The 25,376-nt window shown below is 37.9% G+C and overlaps 1 protein-coding gene across 1 annotated transcript; it reads left to right on the plus strand.

Annotated features, from left to right (window-relative positions):
* The first annotated feature begins 3,435 nt into the window (after positions 1-3,435).
* Positions 3,436-20,348, plus strand: Atp6v1g3 (ATPase H+ transporting V1 subunit G3). The gene is made up of 3 exons (XM_004659533.2): positions 3,436-3,581; positions 14,241-14,341; positions 18,460-20,348. Exons 1-3 carry the CDS (start codon positions 3,500-3,502, stop codon positions 18,631-18,633), a joined length of 357 nt encoding a protein of 118 aa, XP_004659590.1. The 5' UTR covers positions 3,436-3,499; the 3' UTR covers positions 18,634-20,348.
* Positions 20,349-25,376: the final 5,028 nt, after the last annotated feature.

A 25,376-nucleotide genomic window follows, 5' to 3' on the forward strand; every position in this document is an offset into this window, starting at 1 on the left:
ACCTTAACCACTAAGCCATCTTTCCAGCCCCTTCCTTACATATTTTTATCCATTAGATGGTCAGAGCTACAATATAAGTGACTAGTATAGAGTCTTAGTTACTTTTCTGACATCAGTGTGACCCATGCTAGCACCAGCCATGTCCAGAGCATTGGGTGAGATATGTGAAGTGATTTGTGAAAATCAAATAAGTTAAGTATGGAAATATATTATACATTGCAAATATTTTACTGTTTTGGCACTTAGTTGGTATTTTATTACTGAATACAAAAATAAATCTATGTCCACTGATCCCTCATGAGTACCATATATTCAAGAAACATACTCAACCTTTAGGTTATGATCAGAAATACACAAGTATTGTTATTCTGAAAATGTTTGACTTTATAACGGAAAAGTCATACCAAAGATAACCTTATAAACCAGGTGTGGTGGCACGCACATGAATTCCCAACATTCAGGAGGCTGAAGCTAGAGGATAAAAAATTAAAGGTTATCTTTAGCCACAGAGCATGTTCAAGGCCAGCCTGGACTATGTAAAACCCTGTTCAACTCCCCTCCCAAATATATATTTATGAAAAAATGGACTGGAGAAATGGCTCAGTGGTGAAGTATAATTTCTGTGCCTGCATGAAGTCTAAAACAATGATAGTATGAATCTCCAATACTCAAGTAAACAGCAAGGCATGGCTTCATGCATCTATAGCCCAGTCCTGAGGGAAGCAGAGATGTAGGATTTGTCAGAGCTGGCTAAAAAGAAAATAGCAAGCCCCAATATCAGTGAGAGATTGCAGATCAAAGAATGAGTGTGCCAGAAGAGTTGTGGACTGGGACACTGGACCTCCCAGTCCAGCCAGGACAATGGCACCAGACACAAGCAAGTACATGGAGCTCTGGATACATATGTGTACATATACCCACTATACACACACACACACACACACACACACACACACACGAAACAGTAGCAACAGCAGCTTCAAAGGAAAAGAGAGACTAATTAGGAAGAACAACGGTTTGGTTTAAAGGGCTTGGGGAGGGAGGATCAAAATGCATTATATACTTGTATGAAAATTAGAAACAAAATAAAAAATGGGTTGCATGGGAAAGTTTACAGGAGACATGCTTGCTGATCATTGCCATTGATGTGATACCTGCAAGTTTTAGATAATTCAAAAGAGTTCAACAGCTTTCTTTAAAATTTCTTTCTTCTAGTTGAGCATCTATGTTTTTCAAAAGTTGTCATTACTAGTCTTGGAGCATAAGCATGGAATTATGGTTGAAGTTTGACAAATTTGCAAGGCCAAAATTTAATAATGGGCTGGGCATGGTGGCGCACGCCTTTAATCCCAGCACTCGGGAGGCAGAGGTAGGAGGATCGCCATGAGTTCGAGGCCACCCTGAGACTACAAAGTGAATTCCAGGTCAGCCTGAACCAGAGTGAGACCCTACCTCGAAAAACAAAACAAAACAAAACAAACAAAATTTAATAATGGCATTGCTGAGTTCTGATTTTTCAAATTTGCTTACAGTATAACTAGTCTTAAAGTGAAACATCAATGCATATGACTTAGTGGCAATAGCAGAAAGTAATGTATTTCACACAATATTTATATTTACAATATAGATCAGAAAGTATAATTTTCCTTCAGATATTAAAATACATACGCATTGATGTTAAATTATGTATGAAAAATTGATCTCTGTGAGCAAAATGAAATATACAGGAAGGGTTAGAGCTTGACCACTAAGGAGTGTACTATGAACTGGGGAAATCTTTAGGACACACTGCATGTTCTAGACAGCATCAAGATCATTCCTACAAAGTCCTATCAACAACTACCTCTAGACAATCATTAATCTCCAGGAAGTACTCTTCCACTGTAATTTTGTGCAAGATTCCACACTGCACTCAATCACACTGTTGGCACAAGAGCAATGCACATTTCTTTCTTTTTTAATTTTATTATTTGTGTGTGTGTGTGTATGCATGTGTGTGCCAATGTCTCTCGACACTGCGGACGAACCCCAGACACAACTGGGTGCTTTGGAATTGAACTCAGGCCAGTATGATTTGCAATTAAACAACTTTAACCACTGAGCAATCTCCCTAGCCCTAAAATGGGCTTTTTAGAACAATCTCCTCTTAATAACTAATAAAAATAACTGATGTTTTCTGACCCTTTAATCAATAAAAGTGTCAGTATCCTAGCAGCAAAAATTCTGTAGAAATACATTTTTACTAAGGACAATGATTACTCACAAGACTGTTTTGATTGTAATTATGTCATAAAATTAAGCACTATAGAAACTGATTCAATAGGAGTGCTCAAAAAAAAGAAAAAAAAATACTCTGTAAGAAAAATAATCTTATACTTTTGGAAAAATGTATTAAGGGTGACATGCTCTTAACACAATATGGATGAGACAACTTCAAAAGATTAGGAGAAAAAGATCTATATCACCTTAAAAGATTTATTTCTCAGATTATTTTTAAATTGTTTTTAAATCCAAGGGGTCTATTGAAATAACATGAACCTGATACTTATAGATGAGGTGACAGAGTTGAGGCTGTCAAAAGCAATGCTCTATAAAGCTCCAATCTGTCCATCATTTCAGAAAAAAAAAAGCCTTCACTCTAAGTCAAACATTTCACTCCTCATTTCAAGTAAAAGTTTTAGATACATAAAATGTTATGATATAATTCTTCACTATGGCCAGAATTATCATATTTCCATTCATTCTTGTTAAGTAGAATCAGATATGATATGTTGATTTCATTGTACAATTTTGGACAATCTCCACCACAATTACTGGATACTATAAAAGGCACATCTAAATTATTTGAATTTAACCACATAATATGTAATAACACTTTCCTTTATTATATATTTAGTCTCTGGTACTAAGATTTCCTTAGAACTTCAAGAAAGCATTATAAGACAGCAGCACAAATACAAACCAATCTTTTCTTTCCTGCCTTTTGTCTCTTGAGGCCCAAGAAAGGAAAGCATATATCTCTTAGCCACCTGCTATACATAAAGACAGAAAATCTTTCCTGATAAATTTCCCCAAAAGCAGACAATTCAATAACTAGGAACACAAAGACTGAGACAAGGACTACATGCACAATGAGTGAGAAAAATGCTGTGACATAAAAGACAAAGTCAGTAATCAAGTCAGTATTTCTAGGAAGATAATGGAAACTAGTATTCCTAAAGACAGTTTACACAATTCTTATTAATTGATTCAAATCACCTTGTTATATGGAAAGGAAAGTTACAGAAATAGTGAGTTATCAACTTTTAATATTGTCATAACTTGTTTTTCTAGATGCCACCTTGGACTCTCCTTGACACCCAACTACCTGGCACAGTCAGACCAGTTTGGACCAAATACCTATGTGTTCACTGTTGACACAACAAAATGAGTTGTGTGCTGATCCTCAGGGGATAACTGGGCCAGTTTCCACAGAGGACACTTGACAGAGAGAGCCACCATGACCAGTCAGTCTCAGGGCATTCAACAGCTTCTTCAGGCGGAAAAGCGGGCCAAGGACAAGCTGGAAGAAGCCAAGAAGAGTAAGTGTCACCTGTGAGGGGCAGAGCACAAAACATGGCAGTGGGCTGAGGGGGAGGAGACAATGTGGGTCTCTCTAGCAAGCAGAGTTTACACTCTGGGGTTTCCACCTTCCTTGTGAAATCACAGACTGTTCAGTACAGCCAGCCAGCCATATGTCCCTCACCACTGTAGCAGGATGAAGTTCCTACTTTCCATACTTCTGGGAGCCATGTGCTACATGAGCAGCTCATAGACATTAAGGTAGTGGAAATTTGGTCTTAAGCGTGGCTCAGCAATGCCTCCAATGCTGCCATGCTCAGCTTCACAAAAGTGTGAAGTGTTTAAGAAGCAAACATCATCTAGACTGAATTTGCTTCTAGAGAGTAAACTGGTGCTGATTACTAATTCTGTGTAGGCATCAATTTCTATTTCCATGAAAATGGGGTACTAGAATTTAGTAGTGCATTTTCATCCCTCTCTTTATAGCTTTCCAATCTCAGTACTTTAAATGTTTATATTATATTCTCTCTTTCATACATATATCTATATATTTACATGTGAATGTCATCAATAAACTTGAACTTCATACTCTCCTTGATACTTACATCAGCTATATAAATAAGATATTGACACTATTTCTTGTTCAAGTGTACAGAAACTGACATTTTAGCTTAGCCCAAGGTTATATTTAGAAAATAGCAAATATGGTGTCAGTCACCATGCTAATTTTTTTTTTTTCCTGTTCATAATGACCTTCATTGAAAAGGAAGGGATTGATGCTCAGAGACATTATTCAGTCTACTCAAGGTCACATAGGAGTAGTGGTAGAGACAAAAGTTGAATAAGGTCTGACTTCCCACCAATGAAGAATATGAATTTACATAATTTGCATGTGTGTTATAGATCTACATCTTGAACTCTGGCTATCTAAGCCCTATATTTCTCTACTATTCTATATCACATCAATTCATTGTTTAATTTATAATAATTAAGACTTTCATTCATCTTCCCGATTTTTGCCCTATATATACTTTTGTGTCTGCAAGTAGATTTAGAAATCTGTTAAGAAAGCCAAGAATGTTGGCACATGTCTCTAATCCCAGCATTCAGGAGGCAGAGGTAGGAGGATCACTGTGAGTTCAAGGCCACCCTGAGACTAGATAGTGAATTCCAGGTCACTCTGGGCTAGAGTAAGACCCTACCTCAAAAGAAAATCTGTTAAGAGAGCTATATCAACAAAATATATAGGAGTTAGAGAGGAGAGAGAGAGGGAGGGAGAGGGACAGGGAGGGAGGGAAGATATAGAGGATTTAGGTTAGACTTGATCCTACCCTCTCCAGTGTCTTGTGGTTCAGGTGTTTCCTGTAAGGGCCTGGTGAAGGTTCAGCCATTTGGTCTGCCTTTTAGGAAGTAGAATTTTATGGTACAATTGCCAATGGTGATAACTAAAGGATAAGAAAACTATGTATACAGTGCAAACTATAGTTATTTTAATATGCATTATAATGTATATGTTACACATATTAATAGAAGAATGGTATGGAGTAGAGGAAAACCATCTGAGTTCATTCTTTTTACTGCTGCTACAAGTTCTGGATGTACTTCTTAAAAAATTGTTATTTTTACTTATTTATTTGAGAGTGACAGACAGAGAGAGAAAGAGGCAGATAGATAGAGAGAGAAAGAGAGAGAGAGAGAGAATGGGTGCACCAGGGTCTCCAGCCTCCAGCCACTGCAAACTAACTCCAGGAGCATACGCCCCCTTGTGCATCTCTGGTTAACGTGGGTTTTGGGGAGTTGAGCTTCGAACCAGGGTCCTTAGGCTTCACAGGCAAGCACTTAGCCACTAAGCCATCTCTCCAGCCCATGAATGTACATTTTTTTATACCAGGAGACTTTGACAGATTCTGCCAAGATGACTAGACAGCTCAGATATTTGCTTCTGTTCACTGAACATAGATGGTCATGTTAATTAGTTAAAACTCTTACACACCTGCTAATCAGCCTCTCTGCATGTAGATGGCATCAAGTCGGCTTACACTATTTTAAATTATCTTTTTTGGAGTTAATATCTTTTGCCCACAAAATTATTCATTAATCGAACCACAAAAGTAGTGTTTTACTGCAAGCCACATTACATTTTTACAAGGGAACATTATAGACATGCCCCAAGGTCCAGATCTGGGTAGTGAACTTCAGTCAGAATTAGATTAGAAACTCAACTTCTGTCATCAACAGGGGGATTAGAGATATTCTTGACTAAAATGTGGGATAATTTTATAAGATTAATACAACTGCAAATATGAGCAAGTAACTCTGGAGCTCTACACAAACCCTGCTCATTTGAAATGTGCAAATGCATGATGTTCAAAAGCAAATAAAGGGGCTGGAGAGATGACATAGTGGTTAAGGCACTTCCCTACAAAGCCTAAGGACCCAGCTTCAATTTCCTAGTACCCACATAAGCCAGATGCACAAGCACTAGGTGACACATGTATATGGAGTTTGCAGTGGCTGGAGGCCCTGACATACCCATTCTCTCTCCCTCTCTTTCTCTCTCTCTCTCTCTCTCTCCCTCTCTCTCTCTCTCTCTCTCCCCTTGAAAATAAATAGATAAAAATATTTTTAAAGCTCATAAATGGCAGGAAAGATGGCTTTGTGGTTAAGAAAATTGTCTGCAAAGCCTAAAGATCCAGGTTCAATTCCTCAGTACCTACATAAGCCAGAATCACAAGGTGGTGCATCCATCTGGAGTATGCAGTGTCTGGAAGTCCTGGCGCTCTCCCACGCTTTTTCTTATAAATAAATATATTTAAAAATATAAAGAACATGAGGAACCTATGTGTTTGAACCATTTCCTAATCTGTACTGTGACCTCTACCACAGATAAACATTCAAGTCACCTGCTTCTCAAACTATAGAAAATGGTGTTTGTGTAGAAATGAGAGTTATAAACCTTCTTACCTCAATGGGGCCATAAGTGACTGAGTTAATACTTACCAATTACTAAAGGTACCACTTTGTGCATGACAGTAACTAGAAAATCCAATCTATTAATATTCCTCCAAATCATAAACAGAATTCCACTCTAGAGAATAGCAAACTGGTAATCTTGATGATTCTTAAGCATGGCCTCTTTTGACCTAAACCTCTCATTGAATTATTTCCTGGCCAAACAGACATACAAGAAAGATTTCTGCTTTCCAATTAGCTAATACACTGGTTAACATACTCATTTAGTCTAGTTTTGTTTGTATGTAAGATATCATCTACCAGTAATTTTTAAGTCATCAAATCACCCATTTGTTTCCAAATCTGCAGTTGATCAGGATTGTTTAAACAAGCACCTTGAATTAATAAATTCTTCACTCTCCAAGTTGATGTTTTCATTGGTGAAGACATGACTCTTAATAAACTAATAAAATGAAATTTGTTACATTAGAGTTTCATGGTCATGTCTTATACGTTTTGCAGGCCTGTAAATTCTTCCTGTTTCTTTACAGTCCATATACTAACAGGGCATTTTCCTCTTTAGTGGGTAATAATAAATGAACTGCAGGACATTTTTGACTATGAATAGCATTTGGTTATATTTATTCCAGGGCCTACACAAAATCATTTATTACAATTTTTGAGGGAAAATATAAAGAAAGGAAAAGTAGCTTAAGACATCAAGGAAAACAGGGACATGAAGGGAAAGAGTCAGAAGGGAGGCTCAATAGTAACCACAGTCACAAAGAGGGTGTTGTTTGGTTTAGTTTTAAAAATCGATACAATAATAGCCTTCTTCAAATTAGGTCGGCTTTAGCATAATGTTACCAACCTTAAGAAACCAGTTTTTCTAAGTAGAACAGAACCAAACTTATTATTAGTCACAGAAATCACCAAATATTCCCAAAGTATCAATTTCCCCATACCCTATCAGGTGCCCACAGTCTGTTGATGCGTGGATGTGTTAGGCAGCGCCATTCATTTGGGAGCATACTCCTTCCACTTAGCTGTAGTGCCTGCACTTACCACCAGTACCCAGCTGCCTTTGCTCCTATGCCAGCCATTGCACTTTTGAATTAGTTTCCTAGCACTGCTGTAACAGATCACAACAAACTGGGTACTTTTTGTTTCTTTATGTATTTGACAGAGAAAGAGGGAGAGAGAGAGAAAATGAATGGGCACGCCAGAGACTCCAGCCACTGTAAATGAACTCCAGATGTGTGAGCCCCCTTGTGCATCTGGCTAACATGGGTCCTGAGGAATCAAACCTGAGTTCTTTGGCTTTGCAGGCAAACACCTTAGCAATTAAGCCATCCCTTCAGTCCCAAGATAGGTATCTTTAAGAAACAGAAATAGTATTTCACAGTCCCAGAGGCCAGAAGTCCAAGAGCAAAGGGCCACCAGGGATGAGCTTTCTGGATACTCTGAAGCAAAGCCATCCATGCCTCCCTTCTAGTTGCTGGTAGTACCAGCCAACCTTACCAGGCATTGTCTTGTAGCTGCAGCATTCTAATTTCTGCCTCCATGATCTCCCTTCCTATGTTCTGTCTCTGTATCTTTTTGTCAAATCTCTTTCCTTGCAAGGTCACCAGACATGAAATTTAAGACCCAACATAATCCATTGAAACTTAAATTTAGCTTGATCATATCTGCATAACCCCATCCCCCCCAAAAAAATATCACAGGCTTATAAAATGCGGTCTTTGACATATCCTGGGGTGAGAGAACAAATGACACCAGTAATGCCCTCAAATTTCAAATTCGCTTGACCACCTTAAGTCCTTATATTACTTTTTTCCCTCTACTTTGTTGATGAAAACTTGCCAAGGTAGTTTGCTAGGTCTACATTTTTCATTTCAGTTTCCCCTGAACCTTTGTTCCCACAGTGCCACCAAAGCTCTTCTTATTAGAACACCAGAGCCATGCAACCTGGTATTAGTTCAATAACTTGCAGTCAGATTCTCTTTCGTCTTCAAAACTCTTCCTTAAATTGGCTTTGGGATACCTACATCATGGTTAACCCATATCTTCTCAATAACTAGCACTAGGTCTCCACTTTTATCCTCTATATCTGTACATACTTCCTAGGTGATCTGCTTTAAGACCCAGTTTACATCTTAGTCTAGTGCTAATGATCTTCAACTTCTTGCAGACTTAGTTGTTTCTCTGAACTTCAAAATTTGATAAACACCAGCTTTCTGAGCATCACTCCTGAATAGGTATCTCAACAAAATCACCTTCTTGGCTCTACCCACAATGAAAAATGTTCAGATCACCATAGATTCTTCTCTTTCTCTCATCCCCTTCAAAGTACATAGACCCTTTATACCCCTTATCTGCTAAAGGTTATCCTCATGTTAACTTCCACTCTACCTAGCAAACAGTCCTAGAAATCATATTCACTGCTGTGTCATAACTTAGCTAAGAATCCTGCATGGCTCTTGCATCTCAAAGATCTAAGATACCTCTTTGATATCATAAAAAATTTAGCCATCTTGATTTTGTTATTTTCTGATTATACCTCACCTCTCAGGATTCTTTCTGTTCCTTCTGCCCAGATTAGACTTCCATTTAAGTATCAGCATGGCCATATGCCTTCAAGTTTCTGCTTGCTTATTATTTATCCAAAAGACTGTGTCCATATTAATTTCAATTTACTATTTCTCCATAGGTCTTAACATTCCTGCTATGTCATCTTCATATTTTCTAGATTTTTCTCCTAAGCTATACTCAAAATGTAGAGTCCATGACAACATGCCATATCCAGAGATCTAGAATGGTCTCATCATATGTAAGATATAAAATAATGTTAATTGACCAAATGCCTCATTTCAGTTCTTTGGAGCTTTTTTCCTATTGGCTGAACCTTTCAATTCTCGCTCAGTTTCCTTAGCTCTCTATCTTCTGTATTTTCTTCAATGTCATGTCTAGCTATTTCCCCAAGTTAAGACCTTAGCCCCCTTTTCTCCTCTTTCTATATTCTACCTTGATATTTGTTTTCTAAACTTCAGTGCTGGGTCAGCACATATGCAGACCCAGATAACTGACATGCAATTCTGCCTCTCTTCCAGATTGCAGACCTGGCACTCCAGATGCTCTTTGACTACCTTTCCTTAGATTTCCTTGGGAAGGTGCTCAGGAGCCTCCCTGGTGACAGCCTGAGCACTTTTCTTCAAATTCATGGCTTACTTGCCACCTTCTTTCTCCACCTTTTTTCTAAAAACGGTTCAGACTCCCTAAAGAAGTATTCATTGTCAAGCCCTTGCTTCTCTCTCCTTCTTTAGCTAGCATGCTAGCTGTCGTCTATCTGTCAAGTATTTGCTAATCCTTCCAAGGATCCTATGTCATAGATTATTATTTCTGTTTTATAGATGAGAAATTAGAAATTCTAACTTGCCCAAGGTTACAGAGCTCTTTCTTATTCCAAGTAATGCCTAATGTGCAATTATGATGCTTTTTTATAATGATAAAAAGAAATTCCATCTTCTCCATCAGAAAACAAAAAGATTTAAGGGACATTTCACAACTGAAACAGCAAAGGAGGACTGTCTATATCCCAAGCAGATTTGCTTCCAGGGACACACTGTTCCCTGGCCTATTCTAGGCAGGAAACTAGAGTTTGTCTTTTAACATCAGCCTCTATATCTTACTCAGAATTCAGTTTTCACTTGTTCCTGATTGAGTTTTTAAATCCTTTCTCCACAAATATTCTGGACATTAGCCCCTATACTTTCCCTCCCTTTCCTACCCCACAAAATACTCTATAGGATGTCACTGAATAATGATGGGTTGAGAGTGGAACAGAACTGTAAAACAAAGGGCAGTCATTAAAAAAAAAAATGGCTGTGTCTTTATCCAGGTGGAGTTATTTGCAAAGCCTCCAAAATTAGTTATATCAGACCTTCTTGCTATTTTCCAGTCCTCAGAATGTCTTATCCATTTCTCTAGTACTCTGGGCTGCCTCCTCAGTTCTTCCTGACCTTCCCCACCAGAGAGTTCTATAATGGAACTATCCTTTTTAGATCTGTTTACACTGCTAAAATAAGACATGACAATAAGAATGGAGTAGAGGAGACGCAAAAGTGATCTGCAACCTTAACAGTAGAAATTTCCACAGATATCATTTTCAATGGTTGCAGAACAAGCAGAGACAACATTTCTGTTTCATTATTCCCACAGTGGATTTTGTATGCTTGGCAATTTTATTTATTTAAAGCCAGTACTCATCTTGGAGCTGGGGCAGCATATGCATATTTCTAAAATATGTACTGAATCTCTGCTTTCTTTTTCATAATAAGAACCATGTAATATGCATTTGTCCATCTTTTTCTGGCTCTCTGCTTATACAAAAGATGTTAAGTAAATGCTGAATGAATAAAGATGGAATAAAGGAAAGCCATCCTCTTTTGGACCACTCTGTAGCACCTTTTCAAGCCTTATACAAAATCATAATGCAAACAAAACTTTAGAACATTTGGTCTGATAATCCTGTTTCCTTACAGATAATTTGGGCCCATAAATTCAACCATTATACATAAAATCTGGACTGTTCTATATGATTACTTCTATGTTGGCTAAAGAATATATTGGGAATAAAAAACTTGAACCATTCTGGGGTTACAGCAACTATATTTTTTGTCCTTAACAAAAAGTAGGTATAATTTCAAAATTTGGCAATCTTCCTACACACAGAAGGAATCAAGTGAGAGGTTAATACGAGTGGATTTGACACTTGCATTTTGCTCCACCTCTAAGCAAACAGTTGGCTTTAGGCTCCCATTTCTTCCACTGGATTAAATCAGGTGTAGCATATGCAGGCTCTCACACAGCAGCAGCTGCCGAGTCTATCCAGAAAATTGCTGTGCCAGCAGCAATTTCCCTGTGGCTCTCCTCTTTAACCGAATGAAAACCAGCAGGTGACTGGTGCCATAACAGGGGATTCAGACACACTCTGAGCCTGTCACTGTGTGAGAAGCCTCTTAGTGAGCATGGGATTCTGCTCAGAAGGAGGGCTCACAGAGCTTTTTCTTTTATTATTTTTTTAATACACCATAGTCATGACTTTGAGTCTAGTACTTTAACATATTGTGCAATGAAGGTGGGGAGTCATAATATTATGCATGGTATATTATGTAAGATTATTGTAGGTACAACTGACTATTACTAGAAAAAGTGTTAGTATATTAACATTTGGTATTTTTGTTCTAATTTTATTGATATTACAAGGCATGATAAGAAAGAAACCAAGGATTCAGGAATGGTCTTCTCTGTGAAAAGTCTCTGTGACTAGGGTACATTCATTGATGCAAAATTCTTAGAAGTAGAAGGTCCTAAAGGAATCACAGTCTATAAGACAGCTTGAAGTCAGTGGGTAAAAGTTAAGCATTGTTATTAGTTAGTAACCCTCAAGTCTTGGACTTTGGATCAAAGAGAGAGAGAGAGAATCAAGATTGGCTGGGGAGATGGCTCACTGGATAAAGCACTTGCCACAAGTTTAAGTATCTGAGTTCAGATCCCTGGGCCCCACATAAAGCTGGAAGCCATGAAAGGCTTCTATAATCCTAGAACACTGACGGCAAGATGGGAGGCAGAGGCAAGAACAATTTGCAAAAGCTCATGAACCAGCCAGCCTGGTGAACACAGGGGTCAAGTGAGATGAGGTCTCACTTGGATGAGACTCCACTTCAAATGAGATAGAAGAGGACCTCCAAAAGATTTCCTGAGGCTGGAGAGATGACTTAGCAGTTAAGGTGCTTGTCTGGGAAGCCTAAGGCCCCATATTCTACTTTCCAGATCCCACATTAGCCAGATGCATAAAGGTGAGGCAAGTAAAAGGTTTCACATGCCCATTAGGTGGTGATGCCTCTGAAGTTCTAATGCAGTGGTTGAGGCCCTGGTGTGCCCATTCACCTCCCCCAAATAAAATAAAATTCCCTGATTTCCATACAGGCTTTGGCACTTGCACACATGAATAAATACTGACCAAAATATTTTCAAAGAGTAAAGACATAGGGCTGGAGAGATGGCTTAATGTTTCAGGTGTTTACCTGCAAAGCCTAAGGACCCAAGTCTGATTTTGCAGGTCGCATGTAAGCCAGATTCACAAGGTGGTGCACATGTCTGGAATTCATCTGCAATGGCTAGAGGCCCTGGCAGGCTCTGTCACTCTCTCTCTCTCTCTCTCTCCCCCTTTCTTTCTGTCTCAAATAAAAAATAAATAAGTATTTTTTTTTTTTGTTAAAAAAAGAGTGAAGATAGAGCTAACTAATTATCTGTTCTAAGAAGGGTTATCTCATTCTATTCAAGGTTGATAGGAATGAAGAGAGATGAAATCATGGTATTACTTAGTGAATCTCTTTATTGCAAACACACACTCAGTGATTATCAAAGCAATTCATCCTTAGCAGGGAGAGAAATTTAAAAGCAATCTACATATAACAGAAATGCCACGGTGACAAATACAAAATACAGGTGACAGAAGTTTTTATTTACTTTCTTTCCTGCTACTTAATGAATGGTACTTATCTAATTCAATGTTTGCGCCATGTCACTGTTAATAAAAATCTTAACTAAGCCAGGTGTGTTGGCACAAGCCTTTAATCCAGCACTCAGAAAGGCAGAGTAGGAGGATCACTGTGAGTTCAAGGCCAGCCTGGGACTACAGAGTGATTTTCAGGTCAACCTGGACTAGAGTTAGACCCCATCTTTAAAAATAAAATAAATAAAAATTTAAGACATTATCAATTTCAATATCTGTCAATAAGCAAAAGAATGGGGTAGCTTACTGAAATCCAAAGACAATAGATTCAGAGAAACAAATCAATACACTTCAGAGTTTCCTTGGCATTTTACTGATTCTAAAGCATCAGTACCTAATCCCCTGAAGACGGACAGTGTGGGTACACAGCAGAAATTAATAGTAGTCTTTAGGCCCCAAAACTTATTCCAGAAGTCAGAAATGTCTTCTGGTGCATAGCTAATGACCCCAGTATAATTGTATTTGTCTAAAACTTTCATCTGCCCTGTCTCTGCTGGCTGAAGGTTTATACCTTTGCTCTTAATAAAAGGAAAAGGCAGCTATTTAGCTAAAGCTCCCAACCATTAAAAACAATTGCTTTTACAGCCTCTTTCAAGTCCCTCTCTGAGAATGCTACTGCAAAAAAGAAAAGAAAAAAGATCTACTTTGATGTGTTGTGGAGCTTAATCAGACTTTCTAGAGTAACAAATGGTAAGGAAAAAAAATCCAATAAAATGCTTTAAAGCATTCAAAGTCATTGCATACAGTCTGATCAGCACGTTTGCAGCGTTTGGAGACCTGCCAGAGGTAAATCAGATACAGTTGGTGTGGGCTGAGGGATTCCTGGCAACAAGTCAGGACAGAAAATCTGACCAAATAATGTCTTTTTCAAGTAAGTGACAGCTAAAATCTGTTCTCTGACTGTTACTGCTGTGAGTAAATGGGAAGATATTTTATTTAAACACGTAAGTGTGAAAGAAAGTTGTCATTTCCATACTCTAAAGAATACAATAGAAAAAAATAAGAAAAGGTTTAATATAGTTTTAATGAAGTCTGACATGCTAAATAGTCTCAAAAAAAAAACTCTCCAATGATTTTTAAACTATTTGCAAATTTTGTATGTTGTAAAAAGAACTATCATTCCTTCTATGCTGCTGTTGTGAAATTTCAGGAAAGGTGAAGAGACTGAAGCAAGCAAAGGAAGAAGCCATGGCAGAAACGGACCAGTACAGAATGCAGAGGGAGAAGGAGTTCCGACTGAGGCAATCCAAGGTGAGGGGGAGGTCTGCTCCAAGGCACAGGCAGGTTAAGTGCTGAGACACAGGTACAAGGGAGAATATAGGAGAGTAGTGCTGGGGCTCAGCAGCTGCAGTGTAGCCCAGGCTGGGCGTCCAACTAAGTCTGAAATATGGTGGCTCACAGTGTTCAGTTCCAAGGCATTTTTGTCATACACAAAGCCAATTAACAGTTTCTATCTTATATATAGTAAGTATTCACGATCACAATCTCAGATGTACAAGTTGAAAGGATTTGTTAAAATATTCTTAGCATGGATTATCAACAGACATTTTAATAAGAAAAAATATTTTTATGTATTATCATTTGTTAGTGGAATCAATAAATTCTATTTATGCTAAGATGTAGGAAAATTCATTAGGCTAAGTCTCCTTCAGTGGACCCAAGATATACAAATTACCAAAGATGATACTGCTTCAAGTTCTCTGGTGCGGTGCAAACCTGGAACCCCAGCAAGAGCTGCAGCAATGGAGGAAGGAGACCAGGACTTCAAGGCCATCCAGCCTACATAGAAGAGCCTGCTTCAAAGAAACCTACAAAGTAGTCAACTCCTCCAGTAACTCCTGATCTCCTTTGTTCCTGGGAACCATCAGCAGCAGAACTTTCATTCAACTATGAAGAAACAGGGCTGGGAAGATGGCTACTCTGTTAAGAACACAGCAAGCCTGAAGACCTGTGCTCATATTTCCAGAACCCACATAAATGCTGAGTGTTCATAGTGGTGTGCCCCTGAAGCCCCAACACTGGGAGGCAGAGGCAGGGGTATCCCTAGGGGTCATGGGCTAGTTATATTAGCCTAATTGGAAAACTCTGGGTTCAATGAGAGCCCTAGACTCAATAAATATGGTGGAGAGCAATAGAGGAAGGCAAGCTGACATGGGCCTCTGGACTACACTGCATGCACACTCATATGCACGCACACCTACATACAAACATGCACTCACATGAGTACATACAGGCATGCCTACTGAACAAACAGCCCCATGAAAATAAACTTCAGGAAATAGTTTTTTCCACACTATCATTTGTAAATGTTTTTATTTATTTATTTAAAATGAAGGGAGGGTACACCAGGGAATCTAGCTACTAATACCAGATGTATGTGCCACCTTGTTCATGTGTCTTTATGTACTGAAGAATGGAACCAGTACTTTGCAGGTGAGTGCTTTAATCACTGTGCCATCTCCCCAGCCCACTACTAACATTATTTATTTATTTATTTATTTATTTATTTATTTATTTATTTATTTATTTAAGAGATAGTGAGGATGGGTGTCAGGGCCTCCGGTCACTGCAAACAAACTCCAGATGCATGCATTACTTTGTGTATCTTGCTTTATATGGGTGCCAATGAATTGAACCCAGTCCATCAGGCTTTGAAAGCAAGCGCCTTGAACTGCTAAACCATCTCTCCAGCTCTACACTAACACTTTTTAAAGATTTTATCAAGCTTTTAGCAACAAAAGATACTGCAAAAAAAATTTTAGAGAAAACATTCTCCCTTATGAGTTGCAACAGGGATAAAAGAAAGCAATAGGCTTCATATACCATGATTAAAGTAAATAACAAACTTTAGGTGATATTTTTGTGTCATTAAAAATTGAATAAAGCTCTATTTACAAGTCTGGCATTGCTAAATGAAGAATGGGAGTTTGAAAATTGCTTCATACACAACTTTTATCTTAGTGCCTATACACCCAGAACACAGATAGAACTAGGGTCTAATTGTAGAGAAAAATCAAATGGGCTCTTTCTTCAAATAACAAGTACTTAGGTAAAGTGACTCAGTCAGAAAAAAAAATCACTTCCTCCTATCTATATTTAGAAAAGGAAAATTCAAAATCTAACGCTGTGCCTGATCCATAGTAGGCACTCAGCAAACACTTGATGAAATTACGAATCACTGAGCCTTTCTCTGTGACCTTAGCCTTCTCACAGGACCCTGTCAGACTGTGATGTATTAGAACCAAGAAAGCCATTATTAACAACAGCCAGTTCTTGTTGTCCTGTGTAAGATGTTTCTGATATGACAACTAATCCTAATTGCTAAGTCATAACAAAACTGATCATAAGGTGGTTTGGTTAAACCTTTTGAAATTTTATTAACCATAAAGAATTCTACCAAATGTAAGTCTGGTTCAGGATTTGTTCTCTGCTTTGTATAATAATTAAAACTCTTTATACTCTCATAATGAAAGTTGCAAGTCAATTTTATAGTTAACCATATGCATGCACAGGAAAGTCACCATGTTTCAGCCTGTGCTACTGCAAGCACACTGTAGAGCTACGTATATAGACCATCTCCCCAAGCATTGTCTCCAATGTCAGGCTATTGCCCCTGGATCTCATTATCATTAATCCAAGGAAACTAGGAGGTCTGGAAGGAGACCTAAGAAAGCAGTTTTCTGCCTGTTCATTATTTGTTCCTTCTTCTTTCCTACTCCTCCTTCTTCTCTTGAATGTGTATGTGTATGTAATATGTGTGGTGCAGTGTATGTCTGTGGTAGAGTGTGAATGCGGTACATGCACTTATGTACAGGTGCCTGTACACTTTGAGAGCGTATTTGGAGGCCAAAAGAGAAGTTGTATGTTCCCTCTATTGCTCACCTGCATGTTCACTTAAGTCAGAGTCTCTTGCTGAACCTGAAGCTGCAGTTTTATTTTGCAAACCTCAGCAATTTTCAGCTCTCCATTTCCCAAAGGGCTTCAGTTACAGAAATGCATAGCCATGCCCTGTTGTTTTTGTGAGGGCAGGGGAATCAAACTCAGTCTCAGACACCCTTTCAAGCCCTCATGTTTGCATGTCAAGTGCTCTTAACTGGTGATCCATCTTCCTCTTCGACCCTTCATGATTCTTTGTGTCATTGCATTTTAGCTGTTGATAATATATGTGTCTTTCCCTTAACATAGTGAGCATCCCAATGTGGATTATATTTCAACTAATATTACTTCTTCAAAGAGTTCTTCAAAGATTTATTTATCCATTGTTCCCTCACTAATCATTGCTACCCGAGACAACTTTTTTTTAAATGAAGCAGAATTTATAGTGCAAAAATGAATCTTGACCTCAGAAAGTGCTATCTTATGAATACAAATAAAAGTTAGACCATGAATCTAAACAAAAGAACTGATTGGGGCTGGAGAGATGGCTTAGCGGTTAAGCGCTTGCCTGTGAAGCCTAAGGACCCTGGTTCGAGGCTCGGTTCCCCAGGTCCCACGTTAGCCAGATGCACAAGGGGGCGCATGCGTCTGGAGTTCCTTTGCAGAGGCTGGAAGCCCTGGTGCGCCCATTCTCTCTCTCTCCCTCTATCTGTCTTTCTCTCTGTGTCTGTCGCTCTCAAATAAATAAATTGAAAAAAAAAAAGAACTGATTGGGATTTTCTTGAAAATATTGAAGCATTTTGTATTTTAAAAAAATACTCAGGGCTAGAGAGATGGCTTAGCCATTAAGGTGTAAATAGACAGACAACTTCATCTCTATCTAAAAGAAATCAGTTTGTACTACAACTCTCAAGATCTGTTATTCTAGATTATGTTTATTTGTATACATATATACATATATATTTTTATGATATATATTATATATGTAAATATAAATATAATTATATTTATGTTATATACATATATATATTTATTTATTCACCTTAGATGGCTATTTTGGCTACAGCTTTCTGAAAAGAAAATGAAGTTGGAGAATTTTAGAAAATGCAATAGAAAATCAATACCTTTTCTCTTCAAATACTAGGAAATGTGGTTTTAATAGTTTTACAATTATTTTCCAGACTAAAAATGAAAGCTATGAGAATAGAATGGAAATTGTTATAAATACATGAAAATAACTTCCCTGCATTGTATAATAGTTAGAAACTTGCATGAAGTTTAGAAAAGGATGATATGTCTAATTTATATTTTTAGGAAATTCATCATTAACATGGATGATCTTGCAGATCTTACTTGTTCTTTGAAAAAATTTATGCAAAAGCATATATAATATTTAAACCATCAGTATAATAGACTGAATTCTCTAAAATAATGCAATTTAGCAATTTTAACCTAACATACGGCATAATGAATTCTATCTTTTGTCTTTCTAGATAATGGGCTCTCAGAGCAATCTCTCAGACGAAATAGAAGGACAGACACAAGAAAAGATAAAGGAACTGAGTGGAAGCTACAACAAGTGCATGGAAAGTGTGATTCAACAGCTTTTGAGCATGGTGTGTGACATAAAGCCAGAAATCCATTTGAACTACAGAACTACTGACTAGTACACCTTACACTGTGTGCTGAGTGGCATGCGAGGCCTCCTGTTTGTGTTAGAAATTCGTAGTGTTGATATTAAATGTATTGAATATCTACAAAGTTACATGCAACATAACTCATATATGAACACTGAACTCAGAAGACAAATAAAATTGTATCATCTTCCTGTTTATAATTATGACTTCACCGTTTAATTTGGAGTGATGCAAGAGTACAGAAAAACATATTTTTTAACACTTGAACAGAATCCAATCATGATATTTTTTCTTATTTCTTATTTTTATCAAATTAGAAAACATGATATTAAGTGTGATTGTTAAATTATGTTTTAATGTTTGTATGGGCCATATATATATATGGTTTGTGGAGTGTGTGTGTTGGTGGCTGTGCATGCCATGGAGCATTGCAGAGGTCAGAACAAGCAAGGTGTTTGTCCCTTACTTAAGCCTTCTTTTTGACACAGGGTCTCCAGTGTTTTTGCTATTGAATGTGCACCTGTCAAGCTTCCAGATTCCCCTAACACTGCTTCGCATTGCTATGGCTTCATTGAGATTACAGACACATGTGCCACTTTCATCCAGATGTAAGTGGGTACTAAAGAATTGAAGTCAAGATGTCAGGCTTGCAAGCAAGTTTGTTTAATCAGTGAGCCATCTTCCAAACCCTAAATCATAATTTATTAAAGGGGAAGATAATTATTCCTATATACATTTCAAATAAACATGTCAATGACTTTATTTAATTAATTAGTTCATGTGGAAATTGGAAGATGCTATTGCTAGTTCAAAAAGTCATTCTAAAAACAGCATAAAGAAAAGACAGAGAGAAATGATAGTTTACAAATTACTTTGAACCTAGCCCAGAGCTAGGGGGATAGCTCAGGCAATAAATGAAGACCTAAATTCAATCCCTAGAACCCACATAAGATTGTCAGAAATGTTTGTGCACATTTGTAATCTCAACACTGGGAAGATGGTGAGAGATGAATCTCCAGGGCTCAATGCCCAGCAATTCAGACCTAATTGGCATGCTCCAGACCTGTCTCAAAAAAGAGGTGAGCAGCATTTTGGAGGAACAATATCCAAGGTTGTCCTCTGACTTCTACAAGCATATGCACATACTTGCATGCATGCCAATATACATGTACACCTGCATGCACACACATAGATTCACAAATCACACACACACACACGTGTGCATGCGCACGTGCAAAAGCAACTCAATAAAAACAAAAATGGATATGGTAACTATTCTACTTTCCCCACTTTAATCTAATATTATTCTCTTTCAAGTGTAATTTTTTGAACAGAAGTTGGTAATCTGATAATATAGATATTTGGGTTTTTATATATATAAAAAATAAACTCCCAGCATAATGCGTTAGTATGCCATTACTTCAGTATCTTTGTAATAACTAAGCTAAATTCTTGGGAGTTAATTATCTTGTAAATTCAATGTGTATATTATGTCTGTCTTTGTGCGGGGGGAGATATTAGTGCCCACTTGCACACAGGAGAAAATCTCAGAACCTGACGTGGAGTTGCTTGTGGGGTGGTTATAGCCAGACTTTGGCCTGAGAATGGATAGATACCAACAGTCCCTTTACCTCCTACCAAGCTGCCATCCTAAGGAGATTCTATATTTGCATCATTAAGGATCTTGGATACTGAAGGTTATGGATTTTCAAATAAAGTGTGAATAAATTTTAATTCAAGGACAATTAGAAGTTAGTAAATAGTGTCATTTATAATATTATTGTTAAAATTTTAGTGTCTCAGAAGTAGTCAACTGAGTCTGCACAGGTTTATTTGGAGCCTTAAGCACTTTAGAAATACATTAAATTTGGTACAGTATTCTTCTCAGAAGTCAGGAGTAAAGTGGTGTCACACCCAGAAGAAAGACATGAGCACTGGGTGTCATCACACTAACCATCCAGCTCTGCCTGTGCCTCATCTCTCCATGTCACTGACAAATCACTAGCCATCCCTGGACCCTAGGTCTTTTTAGCCTACAAATGGTATAGAATTTAAGGATCTCTATTGAGTACTTGAATTTTAATTCTGCATATGAAATTGAACCTATGTCAAAGAGCAGTATTCACTAGTTACAACTGCCTTCGTTTACTGCTATAGTATTTTTAATTTCTCAATGACCCTATGTCTATGAAATGTTCTACTGTTGGGAGTATGTGCTGTTCTTGGCATCCTGGACTGTATATGGCTCTCACTTCTCTACATTCAAATGTGGTTTCATCTCTTTGTGTTACTGAATGACTCATTTCCCCAGAATTCTCACATTTTCACAGATGGTACAGCTGCCAAATTTTACTTTATTTGCATATGAAAAGATTTCTTGTATTTCAGAGATAACTCACCTATCTGAGAATCGTTTCTGTCACATAAAAAGCTTATTTTTTTAGCATCTCTGCTCACATAAGTCTTCATATAGAATGAAAAATCCTAAGCATATTTTCAATTCTTTATACCTTTATTTTTGTCTTTTCAGTGATGAAAGATTACACAATAAAAATTACTCCATTAAGTTCTCATTCATTTCCATTGTACCTGACTAAAAACTGTATGAATGAGAAATGTTAAGATTAACATTTTTCTATATATTACAATACATATATAAAACAATAAAGTAGCCAGGCATATGACATATGCCTGTGTAATCTCAGCACTAGGGAGGCAGAAGCAGGAGAATCATGAGTTTAAGGCTTGTATGGGCTATATAGTGAGACACTATCTCAGAAAAACAAACCAAAATAAAAGTCAAGAATTGCCACCAATGTGTCATGGCTAGTGTTTTCTAGATGAAAAGTGCTGGTTCAACACTGACTGTCAATGTAAGGAAAGATGTTAACCTTAGCATACCAAGTCATTCTAGAACCAGCCAAACCAACATATAGTACCTGACCTACATCAACCAAGACATACTACCTGCAAGTACATATGGGAATATGAGTGTGCAAAGAGGAGGCCATATTAACCACCAAGAAGATCAATCAATCCATGAGCAATTTTAAAAATTGCTATTTTAAGCTATTGGATTTTACTAAAAAAGAGAAATCTACTGCCTTGAACACTTACTAAAAGTTTGTTTGGAGCTATGACCATGGGAATCACACATACTCAAAGAATCTGTGATGGAAAATTATAGTTATAAATAACTATGAAAAATTTAAAAAATATCAGAGAAATGTTGCTGTAGCTTGAAGGGAGTTGTCTGTCAGACATGCTTCTGTCTTGGATAAGAGACATTAAATCCTACTCACCTGCTGGTTGGAATTCTACTAGCTGAGAAACCTTCATGGGAAGAACAAAAAGAGGGGCTATTGCAGAAACAAGGCCTTTGTGAGGGCAAGAAGCCACAGGACCCAGGTCACAAGTGCAAGAATAGCCTCGTGGCCTTAGATACAAATCAGGAGACTTATACTAGTAGGTTCACAGTATGCATGGATTGATAGACAAGTAGGTCAGTATATTTGCAGTAGGAAAATAAGGTTCCTGTTGCATTACTATAGTCTTCAAATTAAATATGAAAGACTATCAACTAAAGGTGACCTAAAGCTGTAGGAGTCTTAAAAAGACAAGAAAGGGAGCCAATTTTAGAAAGCAAGATGACTATGGCAGAGTTGAGGTATGGTTACCATTTTGTATCATGTGTCCTAAAGGAACTTATTGCTGTGCTTTGGAAATTAGATTGTCAGCCATGTTCCCTTTGGGGTGGTGAGCTACCTGGAAGTCAGGGAGTGGGCAGATAATCAGCTTCTACCTACAAAGACCTCAGATCAGCTCTCATGTCCTCCATCTTTCATTCTAAAGTCAAACAAGAATAGTTCCCCACAACAGGACAATAAATGTATTGTCCTACATCAAAGTGAAACGTGGTTATTAGAAGTAATATAGAAAAGACATATGCATACAAATCATTAATATTTAAATATTCTGTTTTACCAACTTGAAGAAATGTAACTACTAAATCTTCATGGCTATATTTCCATTCTCCTATACTCACTCTCTTGAGATTCTCTAATATTGGCATTGCAAAGAGCTACTAGTTTAATTTTCTTTCTTCCAAAAGGGAATAAAAGGACCACTGACTACTAATTTGAGTAAGAGGCATGGCATAGTGTGCGTACTAATCAGTCATTCTTGGGACCATCCATTTGTTCACCAAGACTGTTAAATGCTGTTACAGCATATTTCTGAGATCAGTTCTGAGAACACAACATGACCAAAGCTGATGAATCTCATGTTCTTCATCACACCACTCTGGTAATCTGTGTTTAAGATGTGGTGCACTTTGAATGCCTTGAAAGTCTGAGTGTCTTCAAATCAACCCAATTCCTGCTTTTGGTACTATATTTACTATGTCTGTTGTTGAAGATGAGGTACCAACTGTCTCCATTATTATATATGTGGCTTTAGGAGTGTTTATAATAATCATGGCAAGTAAGTGTCACAGGAAAAAGAACTCATCCCAATAGGCTGGTCTAGATTAAATGAGTATTGCTGTAGGCTATAAGGCAGAAAAACAAATCACTGTAATTTTCCTCTGCAGTCAGTGTAACTAGAGCATTAGAAAATTATCTCTTTATCTCTCCTTCTCACTCTCTCTCTCTGTCCCCCCTTCTCTCTCTCCTTTCTTCCTGCCTTCCCGCCCTCCCTCTCTGTTATCTGTTGATTTATTTATTTGATGTTTGAGACAGGTTCTTGATATAGTACACATTGCAGGGGTATTTCACATTTTTAAAGTAAACTCTAAACTGTTGTTTTATCTTCAGGAAACAAAAGTTTAGCCAAACCTATTTTGTCATATAGCAAGAAATGTGTTGCAACTGTTATCTTTTTAATAATGTGTAATCAGTTAATATGAACATATGTGTTCCAGAAGACAGACTCCAAAGCTATTTTAATAGAGATTCCAGTGAACATGAAAACCTTGCCAATATTCTGAAGACCTGTTTCCTGGTGGATTTCACAGCTTGCTGTCACAGTGCATAAAGATGCTATCCTAAGCACAAATGTAAATATGTCCAAACACCCCAAATAAACCCATCAGCACTGAATGTTATGTACATTTAATTCTACACAAGAAGCTTCTGATGGTAATAATGCTAGAATCAGCAGGGTTTAAAAGAGCTGTGATTGTGCTGACTGAAACTTGCATAGACCACTGCTTGCAAAACGACTTTCAAAACTATGTGATCCCACAGAGAGAAAAGAGAGGCAACCAAGCAGTGAATGTGAATCAACATGAAAGCACTCCCCACCCCAGCCAGGAAATGAGTAAGTGTGTGCAACATGCATCAGCCATTATCATTCTCATTAACTCGTTAAGTCCTTTCTTGTAGTGGGAAGGACATCACCACTATACCAGAAACCACATTACTAAATAAAATATCATTATTAAAGCCAATTTCTATAATAATATGCCAATTCCCTTTGCCTAGACTCCGTCATCATCCCTCTGCCTGACAAATCCTACTGGCCCCTTAAATTCTCTCCGATTTATGAAGTTTCTTCCAGCTCCCTAAGAAAGTTGGCCCTCGCCATCTGTATGGATTTATAGCTCTTACATAACCCTCAGCATGTTGAATGACTTTCTGTCATATTTATCACAAACTCCTCTTGTCCATGAACTCTGTAAGGGTAGAAACTCAATGGTGCTTTTTTTCCCTCCTAACACCTAACTCAATGTTTACTAAAATCATGTTGCTTAATAAAAATGAACACATTTAGGGGCTGGAGGGATGGCTTAGTGGTTAAGGCATTGCTTGCAAAGCCAAAGGATCCCGGTTCAACTCTCCAGGACCCACATAAGCCAGATGCACAAGGGGGCACATGCATCTGGAATTCATTTGCAGTGGCTGGTGCCCTTGGAGCGTGCCCACTCTCTCTTTCTCTCTCTCCCCCTCTGCCTCTTTCTCAAATAAATAAAGTACATTTAAAAAAATGAACACATTTAATGTTACTGTCATTCAATAGTTATTGATATGAGGATATCATAAATCATATTATTCCTAGTAAGAATTTCATGGAATTAAGAAAAAAGATTGGGGCTGGCAAGATGGCTCAGCAGTTAAGGTGCTTGCCTGCAAAGCCTAACAACCTGGGTTTGATTCCCTAGTACCCATGTAAAGCCACATGCACAAAGTGGAGCATGCATCTGGAATTCCTTTGCAATTGCTAGAGGCCCTGGCATGCCCCTTCTCTCTCTCTCTCTTTCTCTCTTTCCTTATAAATAATAATTAAATACACACACACACACACACACACACACACACACACACGCAGAAAACAAAAGGACCTGAAAATGCAACACTGACTAGGGTCAAGCATGGCGATTTGGAGAGAACATGGCATGTTACACACAAATGCCCAGAGACACAGAGAATAGGAGGCAGACATGGAGAATGTTCATATTCTTGTTGAAGATCTTCAAAGGGAAGCATATGAAGGACCTCTCATGCCATCCTAAGAAATTTGTTCTTCATTTGAAATGGATAAGTCTCCACTAAGCAGCTTTAAGCAGCACAGTTACATGATGTCAATCACACAAATGCAAGCATCAGAGGGCATGCAGCACTTAAGAAAGAGGTACAGGCCCAGAAACAAGGGAGTCATTGAGGAGGCTCTTGGAAAATGCATCTGGGTGATAAAGAGGTCCTTCTCTCCAGCTGGAATGGAGATGGAGTGATTGTAAGAGGCAGAACTGACCTCACTCACAATGGCTGCAGAAG

The sequence above is a fragment of the Jaculus jaculus genome, chromosome 1 (genome assembly GCF_020740685.1).
Source record: "Jaculus jaculus isolate mJacJac1 chromosome 1, mJacJac1.mat.Y.cur, whole genome shotgun sequence".
Classification (NCBI taxonomy): Eukaryota; Metazoa; Chordata; class Mammalia; order Rodentia; family Dipodidae; genus Jaculus; species Jaculus jaculus.

Coding starts and splice junctions, on each gene's coding strand:
- Atp6v1g3 (XM_004659533.2), top strand. CDS start 3,500: ATGACCAGTCAGTCTCAGGGCATTCAACAGCTTCTTCAGGCGGAAAAG. Junction 3,582..14,240: donor GCTGGAAGAAGCCAAGAAGA/GTAAGTGTCACC, acceptor GTGAAATTTCAG/GAAAGGTGAAGAGACTGAAG. Junction 14,342..18,459: donor TCCGACTGAGGCAATCCAAG/GTGAGGGGGAGG, acceptor TTGTCTTTCTAG/ATAATGGGCTCTCAGAGCAA.